Here is an 18,536-nt window from a genome sequence, read left to right as displayed (position 1 = left end):
GAGGAGGCCACAGATACTCAGAGGCTAAGTGGACTGGTTATGCTCTGAGAATGAACGAGCAGTGAATCTTGATCAGAATGAGGAGTACAACAAACTCACTGAACTCACTCTCCAAATGAGAATATCAACAACTGGTGCTGTCTGTGCACATTAAGCAATGTTTCTCTGGTTGTATTTGCTGCGGAGTTCATATTATTTATTGTTGTGTTTGCTTTGATGATGTTTTATTACGCTGTTGATTCTATGAGAAGTGCCAGGCAATTTACTTTATGGGGTTTAATTTTACTTCTTGCAGATGCTGTGTTGTCCACAGACATTTTATATGTTGTTGGTCCTTTTTTTAATTGTCTGAGATTTGTCTTTTTGTCTGGATAATTCTAGTAAGACTGTACGTTCAGTGTCATGATCCTGGGTTTATTCTGCTATCCTATGGACTTTGTTTTGGAGGTTTGTGTTTGTGTTCCTTATTTCATGTTATTCATTCAAGATTAATCTGCTTCCTGTTTTATTTTGTAGATCCTCTCCTCATGTGTTGTGTCTGGTTTTACTTGCTGTCTTTGTGTGTTTTCCCGCCTGTTTTCTATCCCACCTGTCTTGTTAGTCCTTCCCTGTTCCAGGAGTCTTCCCTTCACACCTGTTCTGAATTAGTCTCCACCCTAGTGTTTCCCTTCACACCCTTGTTGTTAGCCAATCTCCATTTCCCTCCTTTTGCCTGTGTCCTTCTACTCCAGCTGTGTCTCGTTCTTGTGATTAGTTTTCTGTGTGTATATATACCTGTGTGTCCCTTTGTTGCTTGTCAGTTCATTCCTGTGGTCATCCCTGTGGTTTAAGTGTCATTCCCTGTTCTGTTCCCTGCCTGGCTTTCTGTTTGGATTTTTTACCTGAGTTCATCGCATTATCCTTTCATATGGACTTTTGCTTGAGTACAATATTGTAGTTGTACCTTTTTCCATCCCTTTTCCATCCCTGCTAATATAGCACTGCATGATGAGTACTTTAACTTTGATACACTAATTTTGTTACCAGGACTTCAATTTTCAAGAACTGCAGAACTTCTTTGATAATGAAGTACATCAAAGAGGAACTGCTGCTTTAACTTGTGTAACTTATTCACAACTTTTTCATACATTCCTTTCATACAGTCATGCAGTTCTCAGTTAAGAAGGTCTGAAAAGATCTTCAATGATCCAACACATGAAAAAGAGACACAAGAGGATGCTGTTCCTACTTGGTGTTCTTATCACATAGCAATATCCCCATCTGCTGGTCACTCTTTCCTATTACATGATAAAATGGCATTGAGTTGAGGCCTGCAAATGTAAACCAGCATCCAGAGGATTCTGTTAGAAAAACAGATGTTTTGGCAAACATCAGCAGACGGTGTTCCAGAGGACTGGTCCTGTGATTAAGCATAATCATCTTGTTGCACCAACGGCTAAATATAACTTCCATCCTTGTGATATTATGCACTTTAAAACATGTTAAATTCATTTCTATTGTCAAATCAGTGTTCACAAACATTTGATCTAGAAGCTGCACTATGCATATATTATTGATGTAGTTACAGAGTAACATTTTGGCTCTGTTTTTCCCTATATGAGCTAACAAAAACAAACAAACAAATCCAAAAACCTAATCTAACCATCACAACACAATAATTTGCCTGCAAATGTTGTTTAGGCTGCTCATCAAGGTGCCTGATGGTAAATTATGTGTATCAAGTTGCATAGTCTAACGTGTAGTTTTTGTATTTAAAAAAAGTTTAGCTTCACAGACAAATCAGTAACCTTTGTCCCTACACTGTCAATTACAACTATATTCTCACTACTGTTCACCACTGACTTATAATAAATCATTATGTGCAGTTCCCAGTTGATCATATCTGAAAATAAAGACAAAATAAATGTAAATAAAGTATAAATTAAGCCGTTCCACTTCCCCGTCCGTTCCAATGGACATAACTTCTCTAGGTTGTTTAGATGTATGATTACTGTTATCTGACTCCACCCAAATGCACAGACCTATTTGATGGGATGCTTAAAAACCAATCACAGTGTTCCACATCATCTGAAGTGGACCTCTGTAGAGCCACGCCCTCATTTTTAACAAGTCTGGTCGACCATGAGGCAAGAAATGAGCACAAGGCACTTTTCAGTCTGTAAGTCATATTGTTAAAGTACATAATTTGTGTTTAAATTGTGTTTAAAGTAAACATGAGATGTTGTATTACTCATAGATGTCAAAACACCATATGAAAGATATATATCTTTTACAGAGGATTGCCTGCTTTTGTGGAAAAAATGTTTTTTGTTCAACTCTAGTCTGCAGTGTCTGATTTAATGTTGCATTACACACTTTAAAAAGAACAGCTTACTTTTTTACTAAAACAACTGCACATTTCACTGACTGTACACAGTTGAAGGAGCACAGCAGACATATTGAAATAAGTAACTAACAACTACTGACTAACAGTAATATTATGGATGTAGGAACATTAACTCTCATCTCCATTACATTTCAACAGGCCATATCACACTGTATGCACAATACAATAAGAATACTGAAAACAGATGAAATGTTCCATGAGGTCAGCAGCCTGTTCTTGTTGGGGTAATATTTCTATTTTATCTCATTGTATTCAATATCTTTACCTACACTGATATTTTACCAAAATAAACCATATTATTAGTGTTTCATCAAATTAATGTCAATGCTGGAGGAGGAAGCAAGACAGCTCAGAAAAAAACAACATTTAAGGAAAGAGATAGAACCATTTTTAAATCAATAAAATCATTCTTACATCTATATTTTGCAGCAGGTTATTGATTTCTTAAGGAAACAGCGGTGTAATAAGCAGGATAATGTACCACCATGGTTGAAGCTCAAATCGTGACACAACACTCAGAGTGGATGTGGTTTGTCCAAACCGTAGGTAGCTGTCCAAGATGGCAGACCTTTTCACACATGCACAACTCACGATGGGGGAAATATACTGTTTAAAAAGGGAAATGCTGTTCTAATTTGATTATCTAATAGTACAGTCAGTTTATCATGCATTACATTAATTTTGTAGACAGAATAATAATCTCAGGAGATTTTTTTTAACATATTTTGAGTCATAATGACAAATACAATACAAAATGTATGTATATATATGCATTTGTTTTGAAGCGTCACTTAATTCATTAATATGAGGTAACCATTCATGAAAAATCAATAATCTTACAGGTTTTTTGAAAACAAGTCTTTAAGACCATTTTATTGTGATTTGTACTATTAGATGATTTCTGCTTTAAGATTCTTTGTCCATTGGAATGAATGGGAAAACAAAAAAAACACATAATTAAGTATCCCAATCATTTTTTTCCCTAATAGCTTAATAAGAGATGGGTCTTCACTTGTTTTTTAAACATTTTTAAAGAGACTGCAGACCGTAAGCCTAATGTAACAAAGTTCCATAGTGTTGGAGCCACGACTTCAAAGGCACAATCCCCTTTTGTTCTGAGTCTGGAGCAGGGGAAAGCCAATGGGTCCTGCTCTGAAGACCTAAGGGACCTACTGACAATATGTGTTCTGGTGCCTGATCGTGGAGGGCTTCACACGTGAGAATAAGTATCTTGTAGTGAATCCTGAACCTGATGGGAAGCCAGTGTAGAGAAACTAAACTGGGTGTGATGTGAGTTGTCAGACCTGGTTAACAGCCTAGCAGCAGCATACTAGATTATCTGAAGATGATTCAGAGAAGATTTGTTCAGACAAGTAAAAAGAGAGTTACAGTAGTCCAGCTGGGAGGACACAAAAGCATGGATAATGATCTCTAGCTCAGGTCAAGACACCACATACCTGAGCTTTGCAGTATTTAAATAAAACAAGCTCAGGTCAATGATTTAAGGTGATGATAAAAATGCATGGCCAGGTCAAAAATAACATCAAGATTCCTGACATTTGACCGTACAGTTGACAAAAGGGACCCTCTACTCTAGGCAACCTTTGAAGCTATACTTTCTGAGGCAGTTATCAGAACTTCTGTCATGTTTGTGTTTAATTGTAGGTAGATGTTTGACATCCAGTCCTTGATGGAAATCAAACAGTTGTGAAGAACAAAAAGTTTGTCCGTGTTGTCAGGCTTAGACGACACATACATTTGAATGTCATCAGCATAACAGCATAGTTATATGATATTCCTGTGAACTGGCTAATAATTTGACCTAGTGAACGCATGTATAAAGCAAATATATAGGACCTAAGACAGAGCTCTGAGGTACACCACAAGAAAGAGCAGTAATATCAGCTGAGAGAACCAAAAGACTAGGAAAAATTCCAGTCTGAAAGGTGTTTGCAGTAGCTGGTGTTTCCTGTTGGAAATTACTAAGAACAACATACACTTTTAGTTTTAAATCTTCATATTTATTTATTTAGAAGTAGTTCTCTGGATTGCAACATATAAGCCTGTTGTACAAGGAATATTACAGAGAGGTACAGGTTTTTAAATTTGACTCTGCCATGTACATAGACTTTAATTTGCAGATAGGTATCCACACAAGGGAGTGCCTGTATAGCTTTAGCCAGTGTCGAATTTACTTCACATTTCCCCCACAAAAGTCAAAGGTAGCATTAAAGGGCACATGACACAGTCCACAACCTTTTATCACACATGTACTATACCACCCAACCAGTCAAAGATAAGCTGAACAATCACATCATCAGGGAAACACTCAGCATAATTTCCAATCATCCAAATTCCCCTCCAACAGAATCACTGGAATATTTGTCCATGCATACATAAGTATACTATATATGGTAAAAAATATAGCATTTGGAATAAATACTTATATAATTTTTAGAGCCAACTGTCAGACAATACTTGTTATATATTTTTCACAATACTGTATGTACACGTATTTGGGTAAATTTACAGGAACAGATAAAACTATATATTTAACCCCATGTGGAACAGATCTGATTTCACGTCTTTGGTGTTGAGCCAGTTATGAAACCATATTACATCTGGGTCACACTGGATTAAACATATGGATGCGATTTACTTTAAGACTTAATACACAGGCACGGAAGACCAGATATACCAGATATTTCGCACAGCACACATCGGATCATCCTTTAGCTGTCTGACATGTGGGAAGCTACACTTATTACCGTCCCTTGATATACAGACCACCAATAATGATCAGATGTGTTGCACTGAGTTAAAATAAATTCTTGCTGATCCTGTGTAAATGCAGCCTCATTGTTAAGAAAATCTGTGCTACTTTGTGACTCAACAAATGACGATCTGATTACTAAGCCATTGTTGAAAAATTCCCATCGTTGCTGAGTGGATGCAGCCACCGTATATATACTACTATATAATCAGGATACTTTATATAAGGTCTATCTTCATTTCAGTCTATATAGTCCCATATTAGCACCCATATTAATAAAGTGTCCAGGAATGAGAGAGCACTGGTGCAGCATCAGTGGTCAGATCACACTGCAGCTCAGAAAAAAAGTTAGATTCAGCTTAGAAGTTACTACATATAGGCATAAATGTAGATTTGTTTAAACTGAAGCTAACCAATAAATTTGGAATCCATCTTTCTAAAAGTAATAAGAGCTGAGATGTTTGATTTCAGTAAGAAACAGATACTGAAGACTTGGATGTCGTCTCTGTAGAAAGTGATTTATTTTCTGACTGTAAATGCAGACTGCGACCGTCATAGACCACAAATATGGCAGTTGTTAAAATGAGTGGTATTTCCCTTTAAATTCCACCTTCAGTAACCCCCCAGCAAACCCCAATCAGACAGAAAAAAGACGTTTCATGTCTTCTCTGGAGAAGCTGTCTAAAGCCAATGTAACGGCATCGTGGTTATTTTGTGTTGGAGACATAAGTTTATAACATGAAGTCTGTGTTACAAACTGGGGGTATGGCTTTTGTATGACATGAGTATTTGCCAGGCAGGAGGGTCAAACATAACACCACCACCATTGTGCATTATGGGAATTGGAACATCCAGTGTTTATGGAGCTTGACTAGAAGTTAGCATATCTCGGCCTCTGCTGCTTCCTTTTTGACCTCTGAGGGTTCCCCAACTTCATATAAGTGCAACACTAAATAGCTGGAGTACCGCTTTAAAGCTTTCTTCAAGTGTTGCCTTTCAAAACATTATGAAGTATGACTACATCTTTCTCCAGAAGGGCGAAACACTCATCCTGATGCATGTTCACAGGTAAAATTATTGATCCCTTTGTGTCCTGTAAACTTCCTGACCTGCTGGAAATTTATGGGGAGTTCTGCAGGGGTCACTGAAGGGGAGCTGTTAAGTTGTAAACATTTTATTAAACCAGTACTCCTGTTTAAAGATACTTTAGGAATATGGGTGTGGGAAACAGAGGAAAAAGACCACACTCTCTGGAACACATCTCACCTCTAAAATGTAGGATGGTCATCTGATTAAGGCTAGACCAAAGCCACTCCCCCTACCTTATTCCTGATCGAAAAGGTAGTATTTCATTGATATTGCTTCTTTTAGGACTGCAAGTCATAAACAACCCATTCCTTTCTGCATTAACATCTTTAGCATTTTTGAAATATGAGTGCCTTGAGGCAGTAATAAAGTGTTAGTAACTCGAAGAAAGGCAGATCGGAACCTTGAAATCAAGATGTTCTTAGTGTCTTTCGTCGCACATAATAAAAATATCCAGACTCATTCTTATGTCTGCCAGATCCACAGGCAGCCTATGTCTCTGTTAGTCCCATGATCCATGCCAGTATAGTTAGACTTGCTACATAGTTATCTTGGAATGTATCACAGCCAGCCTGACATTCATTGTGCATTTCGTAGCAGTTGCATACAGGATTTGCTTTGAGACGAGCAGGCGAACAAGACGTACATTATATCTGAACTGAGGGACGGAGAAAGAGAGGGAGAGAGATGTTAATCATGAGAACAGACAGTATTACAACATACTGTTATTTAGGACTATAAGACAGCCAGTAGGGGGAGTAACTGTGTATTGGCATGCAGCACCTTCCGAACAGTACAATCTTCTCTTTAGAAGACTCTTGTCTTTCTTTATTCTGGTTATACTGTGGTTATAAAAATCATTTCCTTTGTGTCCAACAGAAACATTTTATCTCCAACTAAACCATCTGTTTTTCAATAATTCACAGATGATATTCACCTATGCCCCATATGTGAAAAACATATTATGATGGTGGCAAAAACAATACATTAAATATTGTCAAATATTCACGGAATGATGAGATATTTGACCAGAAGTTCTACTCTATTATTCCATTTTCTAATAATTCACACTATTGGAGATATATAGTTTCTTGTGGACACCGATATTTGAGCGGACTATTTACTGTACACAAACACAATAAAAAAGTGCAGTAGAAAATACAGTTTCTGTGTTTGTTTATGATTATAATCTGTTAGAATAACATTCTACATAATACTATGATTTCAATAATGGCTTATGTCCAAATATGAAAAGAATGATGTCAACGTCATGACGGAAAAAAATAGAAAGAATGTCATATTTAATATAGTATATTTGAAAGGTAGATCATGTGCTTAGTATTTTGCTTGAAGAGCTAGTTGATGATAAGAAGCAGCAGTTTGTCAGAGTATCTCTTCATCCAATTGCTTGTCCATCCATCCCTGCTCCCTTATTATATCATGACCCTGTGCCCTATGTAATATCTTCTCAATCACACTTGTCGCCATGGAAACGTCTTATCGTTAATCCGACCAGGCCCCCTTTGTTGTCTGTCCACTGAGTGGTTGATGCAGCATATCCATAAACACCCACTGGGCATGTTGGCAGAGATGTGGAAGAGAACATGTGGGGGTACATTGCTGGACACTCCAATCTCAGAGGTTTATATGTGGTTCCACTTGTTCCACTGGTCATATGGAGTCTTGTACAGTGTCACTATGTCAACATTTTCCCTCATTGTTGGTGGGCGGGGTGTTTTGAAAACAGAAGGGTTGGGGGTCGGCGAGCTGGAGCGGTCTGGAGAAGTAAACATACTTGGTCTGGCTCAGAGGAGGTCTGCGGTAGACGAGGGCTCAGAGGCTTTGGACTCAGCGTGAGCCTTAAGAAGGTCAACTATCTCTTGGTGGGGGGCTGCTTCTGCCACCGACAGCGCTGTCTGTCCATTCTGGGGGGAAACAGAGAGGAAATGTCACAGTTTCACATCAAAGATCACTGCAGTGACCCTTCTTATCCTGATAGTGGCAGTGTTGCTCTTTCTCTAGCAACCTGACATTAGAGTACATGTGTACACACTGCACCTGGCCTGATGCTGAGGCAATACTACTGAACTGGAAGAGCTGGGTTCAGTATCTAGCAATAAGTTTTAGCATTTGTCCCTTCTTGAATGCCAGATGAGATTATGATCTATCATGTTTATGTAAATCTGATCAAACAATTTCCTTTCCAAAATACATATCAAAATGTGCAACAAAGATTAGAACAATATCCTCTGATAAGCCTCTTTGCTTCATGCAGAAATTGCCTGTGTAATAACCCTGGGTTAAATAATAAGCCCAGGGAGGATTTTGATGATATAATAAAAAGGAAAATGGGGAAAATGTCCAAAGGCATACAAAACAAACATCAGTAAGAGAAACTCTGACACTTTAATGTGATAACATCCTAAATCCTTACTCCAGGACCAACAGGAATACTGCAAAATTACCTATATAAATCAGAAAATATGCTATTATGCTTTCATGTACCCACACTTGTTGCATCTGCACATTTATATACAAGATAACCAATTTTAAAAATAATGCACAAGCTTTATGAAGATCTTTCTGTTCAGTCTTTTTCTCACATGGATGATTTTGGTGTCACTGCTCTGATATTTGTAGCCATCTCTCATGAAACCCATTATACTCATGATGTGTGGAAAAAGTCATGCACTACTAACAGTTACCAAAAATGAGAAATCCATCTCTTTGGGCATGCAATTCTAAAGCAGCCTTTCAAACTGTTGGCGAGTTGGTTTTTTACAATGTATCCATGACAACACACAGAGTCACTGTCAATAAATAAGACGCTGTGTGTTGCAAACTGCAGTAAAAACCAAATTTAAGACAAATATTCCAAATGTGCTGTATACCTGCCCTAAGATTGCTATTAAAACCCAAATAATACCAGCATATCCCACATAGAATATCTAAATGGAATATGCTGTTTACATGACCATATCAAATTCATAATATTATCATACTTGGAATAACATTGGCATGTTAGTGTGCAACGTACCCACTGAGACATCAATTAAGAGACACTACTGTGGATTTCATTAGTAATAAGAAGGGTTCAAAGTAACTCTAAGATCTGTGATCAGTATCAGTCGATACTGCTTCCAGTGATCGGCCCAAAAATCCTGATCGGAGCACCCTTAAAAATTTCCCCTCTGACTGACTTGCAGTGCTCTAACACTACTTCTAACTTCCTGCATCATTCTCACAGTGTGTCCTGGTGTTTCCTGTTTATTCTTCTAATCAAAGGCATGATATTAAACATATCAAACTAGAACAGACAAGGCTGTATACTGAGAGAGACCTCATGTCTCATGGGAACACTGTGTGGATGTTGTGTGTTATACTTTGTGTAAATATCACAAACCTGTTCAACAAACCGCCCGACTTACTTGATATGATTTCAAATTGCTTGCCACAGCTGCTTATTTTCTCAGTTTTGAGAGAATGTTGGTCCCCAACCACCACTAAATATAGTGTGTGCTCATGTGTTGTCATGGAGTCACACAGCAAATGATCTACCAGAGGCACATGATTGAGTTATAGGATGATTGCAGGATACTGTATGTCTGCAGAGATTCATCTCAGTCATCCAAGTGGTACAGTAAGATCTATCTTAAAGGAACTTTAACTCAACTTTTTGCTATGTAAAGATATAGTGGAGTAATGGTGTCCTGAGTGGAGAATGAAGTCACGCTACCTCTGTGTGTTGTATTCTTCCCTCTTCTTTTGGTCGCTGGTCTAGCCGCATGTTCATGTTGGTGCATATGAGTCCCTGTGTGTGTATATCCCACTGGCTAGCTTATGGTGTGTTCCGTTTCAACTGGAAAGTCAGAATTTTTGAGTTCCCAGTCATATATTTCACTGGAATGCCCCCTGAAGTTGGATGTATGACTCTGAAAGTCAGAGGAACCTCACCTAATGTGTGTTTTCAAGTGGTATTGCTAACAACAGCTAAACTGGCTAGACCTGGTATTGCTAACATCTTGGTTTTACCACTTGTTGTGCTTGAACACGATTAACTCGGGTGTGGCATCATTCCCAGCTCCAACCTCTGAGCACAGAGGTAAATGAAACACAGCATAATTGATGCCACTCTGCACTGTGCCGGACAGTGATTACCACTGATAACGCCGTCGAGGTGGCAATGTTGCGGAAGTATAATACCCACTCTTCAGTTCCCTCCAAGGTTAACACGGTTGGCGCTGATACTGTCGTTAGCACTGTTTGCACTATTAGCATCATTAGCTCCTAGCTGGCTCAGCCACCTCCATGTTGAGAACCACGTGCAGACAATCCTGGCCCATACTCATAGATATACTCTTAATGTTGTATAGAGCTTCCTTAAACAATCCACTGAACTGTTGTACTGACAAGGCGTCGTGATTTAAGCTTATCGTTGAGAAAAGGTGTCCACCGAAGTCCCGTCCTGCGAGACTGAGCAGGAAAAAGCGTTGTAGAAATGCTGTGATATCATAATAGCATCAGAAGCAGCATGTTGTGCTGAACAAGGAGTGACAAGACTTGCATCCTTTGGGAAACTAGAATCAAAGCTCACAGTTGGATGCAGGTGTTGAGGTGGGGCTTGTGAAATGCTACATGAACAATAGCAGCAGTGTTCCAACAGTGTTAACAGGATTGTTTGCGAGGAGTAAGTACAAGGCACCAGTCATGATGTGGCCATTCTCTGACTGAGCACCTCAGACTGCAGATGAGAATCAACAATTTAGAGAAATCAATAATGCACTTGGTTGTACAATCATTCTACTGGGTGTGGGCCAGGCACCAGCTGCTGTATGGCTATACCCTTATTAGTGACATATTCAACAGTATGAGCCTGAGACTGGGAGTGTGACCATTCATGCAGTGCTACTAGCAATTAACCCTTATGGAAGAGTCACAGTGTCCGAATAAAGCTTTAGACAGCAGCACAGACAGAGGGTCTCAGGCGTTGGCCTTGAACTCCCCCCAAATGCGAATTAGTGTCTTTCTTGCCACTTGCTTCACATATAAATATATGCTACTGTGGGGGTTAGACATAAATCTATATAGATGCCTTTTCTCACCTACAGAGAACAGCTCTTAATTTTCTCTGTGCTTCATTTATGTAGTGTTTAGACACAGGTCTCTGAGCAATGTTTTTTTGTCTGAGTTGAGCTGCATTCAGTTATTTATACAACATGGTGATATATTTTAAACCTGGCAACACACTAAGGCAACAGTTCACCCATGGGACTGCAGGCTTGAAGTGCTATAAACCACAAATGCCTCAATTTATGTCCTGTTACAAGAAAGGACAGTTTTGAGGATAAAAAAAAATGTACACATCCTAGAGAGAGATCATGGACAATCTGAACAAGATTTTGAAGAGGTCAGGGAAGAGACAACACATATCTTGGATTCAGACAGCCCAGTTGACAGTGTAATTGTATCGCTACAGTATGACAGTATACCTTATCTGTGAGGCTGGAGTCACAGCGTCCTGTCTCCAGCAGCATACGAACAATGTTTGTGTGTCCATGTTCGGAGGCACACATCAGAGCCGTGGAGCCCTCACGGTCCTGGGCATTTACATCCGCACCACAGCTCAGGAGCAGCTTCACCATGGCAACGCGGCCGTGGCTCACTGCGAGCATGAGTGCCGTCTGGCCCGCCTAGAGAAAGAGTGAAAAATACAGAGAATTAGAATTAAACAGTGAAAGGGAAGGTAGGAGGGGGAGATAAAGAGATAAAGAGATGCAGGGTGGGGGATGCGGGAGGAAAAAAGCTTTCCTAGCCTAACATGCTGTTCCCTCCCATTTATAAATTTAGTTCGGTTTGCACTATAGATGGCCTTGCTGTTGAGGAAAACAAGCTGAAGTTATGGCATATTCCTGTCAAGTGACCCACTTGTAAAACATCTCTAACATGCTCTGATTTCCCCTGAGTATTTATTAAATTCCCAGACTTACTGTGCCTGGAAATGCAACTTTCTGAACAACAATAACACATCACACAAATCTAGTGGAGCCGACGAGACAGTGTAAGCATATATATTACCTGTCTGGAGCATGCATTGACGTCACCCAGTCTCAACAGTTGTTGTGCCACCTCCAGGTCATCAGGGCTCTCAGCAGCCGTCAGAGCAGCAAGCATCACAGGAGTATAGCCTGCCTTGTTCACATTGTCTGTCTCACATAGGCCTGAAGACACAAACACAATGTTTTAATAAGTCAGAAGGCATTCTGTGCATTTTGTCTTCAGTTAAAATTGTGTTTCTGACTGTATCCATGCTCTTCTGTTGTGTGTGTTTTCATCTCACCCGTATCCAGCAGCAGTTTAACCACTGGGAAGTTTGAATGCGACACACTGTAGTGGAGAGCCATGTTCCCATTGCCGTCTGTCAAGTTAACTACATATGGCAGGAGAGTGGGTGTGGTCAAGCCCACTTGTCGCAGGTATAATCTGACGGTATCTGCCTGCGAGTTTTTCTGACTGGAGATCTTGAACCACTCCTGGTAGAGCACCACTAAAACCTGACGCTGGGGAGAGAGAGAGGAAAAGATATAAATGAAAGAGCCGCCTGTGGCAGCAGTTTTACTGTTCCCTCAACATCAGTTTTACTGTTTGGGCTGTTGAGCAGCTTGCATTTTCAGCCTGAGGAACGGCATTGTAAGCCACATAATTCTACCCCGTGAAGTCAAAGACCTCTAAGAGAGCATCAACAAATAACCTGAAGCTTTTTCCCTAAACAAATCATTTTTAATGTTTCAGAAACTGAATTTCGAAAATGTGCATCACTTTTGCAGCTTTATGAAAAGATAAATACATTACAAAAGCGTGTAGTTGATACAGTGTGGAGGCAACCATAAACATTAACTTTGCAGTCAGATTAGATTTTAATAAAGATCTTCGATAAATTAAAACAGGCAAAAATAAAGCCTTACCATTTCTTTATCTGGAGATGAAACTTCTTCCATGCGGTCTTTTACATAGATGCAGGCATCTATAAACCCCTGGTCAACTTTCTCCCTGCATACAAAGACCAGACAACAAAATGAGAAACAATCTTTTCCTGACACATCCTAGCTCAATTTTGAAAATATTTTTTGGGTGAAGGTTTTTCAAGCAGGCCTGGAAGCAAAAAACAGAAACCATCCAAATTTAACCCAGCGCACTCCACATCTGTTTTCTTCCCTGCTCTTTCAGGTGCAGTGTGAAAATACCTTCAAGTCTGCCTAACATATGGCCAAGAGACGGCTACTTTGGTTCTTGTGTAAATTCTGTCTGGGATGAAAACAAAAGATAAAAGATGCCTCACAGGCCCCTGCAGCGCACACACACACATCAGTCAACAGTCTGACGCTGTGATGACACATGCAAACCTCGAAGGCAACAGTTCACACTGATTCACTGCCCATTAATATCCACCAAGCGCTCACGCTGCTCGTCTATCACGCACAGTCATGCTACATCTCAAGCAGCACTAAGCCTGAGTGGATCACACTCTTGCTGTGTACTGTACCCCGCTCATACAAGCACACATGCATGGGAATGATCAGACAGGTGCTGAGTGATGGGTTAATATAGGTTCTGCTTTCTCCCAGGGGCCTCATCTACTGTCTGGCTCCGGGGCCCTCAACCCGGTCCACATACCTGAGACAGATAAGTGATCAGTCCGTGACAGAGAGGACATCACTGCTGGTTATTTGCTTTTTGTCCCAGACGCCTGGCACTTTAGGGAATGAAGTGTCTGTGTGTGTGTCTGAGACCTCGATTAGACTGAAGCAGCTTATACTGACGTGTGTAGAATCAAGTTGTGTGTGCTGGTGCGAAGCCTATGTACGTGGGGCTTACAGTGTGTGAGGGTGTATGATATCAAGAGGTGAGCAGGGTTGTATCAATGTGTGTGTGTGTGTGTGTGTGTGGCCCACTGTATATTGAAGCATCGTTCAGTACCTGTCCGTCTCAGACAAAGTATGTAGGCTGTAGCTGAACACAAAACAAAGCACTCACTTGTGCTTCCTGACATCACGTCACACTGTTATCTCCATGGCTGTACTGCGCTTTAATTATATTCCTTACATTAACTGTGTTTCCATTATTTATTCACTTAATGATATGAGCTATTTAACGTGAGACTATTCTGTGAAGCTCCTGTGATGGAGAGCATGGATTACAGTGAGCAGGTTTGAGATTGCTCTGCGGGCGGTACTGAAATAAAGAAGATGCCGGAGCCTTTTATTCCACTTGACTCATGTATTCTTTACTATCATCATCTCTACCAGCAGCAGGAAGTGGTCCATGCAGACCAATCACAGTTCATTAGGTACCCATGTGGCATCTCTGCAGCGTATAGCCCACAGCGGCTACATGCATAGGCTCCATAGCTGTGGCACAACCCCTGACACACTACTATAAGTGAAGCTTTTTACTGTCTATCTCACCCTTCAGCCTGTTCTTCCAGTAGCTCCTGGGGGCCTTCCGGATCCAGCAGGCCTCTTTCACTCTCCTTCTCTGCAGCCACGGCACCTCCTCCCTCGGCTGCGACCTCTGCATCCTTCTGCTGGGTCTCTGCTCCCTCCTCAGGCTTCTCCGCCGGCTGAGGCTCCGTCTCCTTCTCCTTTTCTACCTCTGGTTCTGAGCTGTCCTCTTCCTCCACCTCCACCTCCACCTTCGACTTCTCATCCCCACTGGACTCTTCGCTGGATGTCGTCTCATAGCTGGAGGCAGACACGAGCAAGTAGACATTTGAACAGCTTTCAAAGCAAAGTCATCCACATTATATCATGTATAATACAGCTTTTGCATACTCTAGCCTGTGAATGTTTATAGGTGGCCTAAAAAGTGAGAAAATACTTCGTAGCTAAACAGAAATCCACTTTTAAATGACACAGGACAGACAATACTTAGTCTGGGCTTTGAAACAATTAACTCATGTTTCTTCCCTAAAAGTAAGCATGTGTACAGAAATTATATATATACAGAGGAAGTCACATCAGTCAAACACCTAAACGGATAAAAAAGAAGATGAAAGCAATAAAGTCAACACTGGCTAAGGCTAGATAAATACTAGCAGGTCATTACCCTCTAGACCTCAAGCTTGGCATGAAAAAGACGCTTGTCTGATACAACCTTGGCCCACATATCCAAAACATCCCTCACACAGTTAAACATATACATGAAAATCCATAGGCATGTTTGCACACTCACATATGCAACCTTGGACAAAACCCATCCTTGTTCAGAGCAGAAAGGCTGACGATATATTTAGAGCAGTGGTGGTTGCAGGTGTAGTGCGTGTGTGTTTGTTTGTGTGTGTGTGTGTGTGTGTGTGTGCGTGTGTGTAAGATCACTGGAGTGTATCCTAAAGGAACCTTTGTGAGGCCAATGATCAGATAAGTCATATATTGAATGCCACTGATTCATTCTTATTTGTAGACACACGCACACACATGCACACCACACCACAAGAGGCGTTCAGGGGCCACAGCATTCCCTGGATTCCAGAGGAGCTCAAGGGAGAGCAAAGATAGGTTAGACCATCCAAAGAGAAGAAATGCAAACAGCAGCCCACTTCCTGGTGTGGGCAGAAGACTAAAGATAGTCAGAGAAAATATTGTTGTCTGTCATGTTTGTTTCATTGGAAATAGCATCTGTAACATCGAAATGGAGAGATAGTTCTTGTCCAGATCAAGGGTTAAAAACTCAGAAGAAACTAGACATGGGCCATCTTATATAACTTATTAATGGTTATATAAGGAGCAGATCCTTACAATACCACATATGATAATTCATTATTTGTTCTGGAGGACGGCTGTTAGGTTATGTTTGCAGATCATTCTAAAAGGAAGGAAGGAATAGACCTCACCAAAGCTCTGACAAAACATCGCAAAGGCGAGCAGGTCATAAAACAGTGAAGCTCAGGAATGTAAAAGCAGGAACGCAGGAATAAAACAAATCTCCTAATAGCAGCCATTTCCTTGATATGCAGGAGGTAGCACTGCTGAGGCATTGTAAAAAACGACTTTGGAAAACAAGTGTTGTGAAATTATGGAAATGTTGCTTGGAGGTAATGAGAAACAAATGTGTCATTAGATGTGTGCATGGTGCTATTAATAAACATTTGGCCATGCTTGCGGTTTATGGAATAGCTTTGCCATCTTTGGGATTTTATACAAAATGAATGACCCAGTGCACAAAAAGAAATGCAAGATTAAAGGGACAGTTCACCCCAAAAATCAGAGATACATATTTTTCCCCTTACCTGTATTGCTACTTATTGGTCTAGATTGTTTTAGTGTGACTTGCCGAGTGTTGGAGATATCGGCAGTAGAGATGTGCTCAGAGCACCAAATAAATGAAAGCGCCAAATGAAATGTCTCTCATGAAGGAAGCGTGCATCTACTGCTAGCTCTCCTAGCACTACCGAGCTAGCTTATGTTACAGCTTAGCCAAAGAGGATGCCAATAGTGTTTACATCCCCCTCTTGTCCATGACTAGATGCACACTTCCTTTTGTGCTGTGATACAGTTGGTGGCTGTAGTTCTGTCAAAAGAAAATTATTCCCACATGAAACTGCTAAAAATGAAGTCTGTGGATATTCTTGAGTAACTGAGTCATGATTTCAGGAAAGAGACATTGCTGTTGAGTTTTTCAAATGTATTTATGTGGTGCTTTGTGCTCCACAAGCAGAGTGTCATCTAGTTCCATTATACTGGAGAGAAGGCAGACATCGCTATGGCCCATATCTCCAACACTCGGGAACTCACACCAAAACAAGCTTAACTAATAAATAGCACTCCAGGTAAGAGGAAAACTATGCATTTTTGATTTTGAAGTGAACTGTCCCTTTAAAATAGTCTAAGAAAAAGAACCAATCAGCTTACAAATGTCTTGGCTGCTGTTGCAGTGGATCATTGCCAAGTGTCATGTGCACCAATGAAGTAAGTGCTATGAATATGAGTGCAGAAAAAAATCTGTCTCCACAGTCACATTGTGGGGACCCACTTCCATTTAGGAACCAAATCTGGTCCCGACAAGGTTAACCAAATTATATTTTAGGACTAGATTTGGTTATACATTTAGGCTGAGGGTTAAGATTACACACGTAGCAGTTATGGTTGAGTTTGGGGTAAGCATCCAGAGCATTTCTGTCTGTTGATCCTCACAAGTTAGACCAACGCATGTGTGTGTGTGTGTGTGTGTGTGTGTGTGTGTGTACATTTACAGGTGCTTCATGTTATAACTGTAACAACAGACAGCTGAGTATAATCACACCAGCAAGAAAGAATAATCTCCCTGCTTTGGGACACACCTTTGTTCTTCCAACCACAACCATCTGCTTACTTAAAATTCATCAGCTTTTACAAGCACACACACTCACACTCACAAAAACACACACATTGCATCCAGCATCAGCAAATGCTTACATAAGCACACTTGCACAAAGCACTGAGGTATCATCAATACTGACAGAAATATGCGCACACATCACATCATGCACAACACACATTCATACCCACACACATTCACACGCCCAGTTGCAGCCGTGGGGTCAAAGTCGGGGCAGTGTGTCCTCAAGTGAGCCTTGACGGCTAACAGCATGAAGCAGATGTGTCAGTCACAGCTGGACTTAGTTCACAGTCTCAGTGGTCAAACTCAGCAACAACTCAGCAAACAACTTATGTGTACTAATTTATATGAGACAGGTGGTGGGATATAATAGGATGGAGGATATTTCTGCTTGAAAATCCAAACTGCTGCCAGTGGATTAATTAAAAGTAAGAATGAACATACATTTATCAAGCTGAAATTCTCCATGATGCATATGAACAGAATCCACTTAATGAGGCCTATATGTGCAATAGATTTGAGCATAGTTTCAAAATACTCTAGCTGGCTGTACATTATTTATAGATTGAGTGTATACTCTACTTTTATTATACCGCATTATGTTTTTATTTTTGGATCTTATGCTCATTCTACAGGACCAAATCCAGGTCCTGTAAGGATTACCTGCAGTCATTTTTCACAGTTTTCTGGCTAACTGGCTAATCCGACTGAAGCCACTTTGCAGAACGTAACACATTAAATCTGACAGCTTTGAAAATTGAATATATGTAATCCCTGTTTTTTGAAAAATATTCTCAAATTAAATCAGGATAAAAATAGAATATTACATTGCATTAACGTCCGCAAAGGGAAAACACAAAATAGCAACAAAACATTCATGGACACACAAATCAAAATGCACAAAAACACACTGCAGCCCAC

At 40.3% G+C, this 18,536-nt stretch overlaps 1 protein-coding gene across 4 annotated transcripts in view; it reads right to left on the bottom strand.

Moving 5' to 3' along the window:
* Window positions 1-4,385: 4,385 nt before the first annotated feature.
* Window positions 4,386-18,536, bottom strand: part of kank4 (KN motif and ankyrin repeat domains 4) — a 99,628-nt gene continuing 85,477 nt past the window's right edge. For all 4 annotated transcript variants that reach the window (XM_033621961.2, XM_078168962.1, XM_033621962.2 and 1 more), the window contains exons 5-10: window positions 14,708-14,983; window positions 13,208-13,292; window positions 12,583-12,802; window positions 12,321-12,463; window positions 11,735-11,935; window positions 4,386-8,170 (exon numbers count right to left, since the gene is read on the bottom strand). In XM_033621961.2, coding sequence (XP_033477852.2) covers window positions 8,051-8,170; window positions 11,735-11,935; window positions 12,321-12,463; window positions 12,583-12,802; window positions 13,208-13,292; window positions 14,708-14,983 — 1,045 coding nt within the window. In that variant the 3' untranslated portion in view covers window positions 4,386-8,050. The remainder of the gene's footprint in view (window positions 8,171-11,734; window positions 11,936-12,320; window positions 12,464-12,582; window positions 12,803-13,207; window positions 13,293-14,707; window positions 14,984-18,536) is intronic.

The sequence above is a fragment of the Epinephelus lanceolatus genome, chromosome 6 (genome assembly GCF_041903045.1).
Source record: "Epinephelus lanceolatus isolate andai-2023 chromosome 6, ASM4190304v1, whole genome shotgun sequence".
Classification (NCBI taxonomy): Eukaryota; Metazoa; Chordata; class Actinopteri; order Perciformes; family Serranidae; genus Epinephelus; species Epinephelus lanceolatus.
This window is presented reverse-complemented; position numbering and strand designations above follow the sequence as displayed.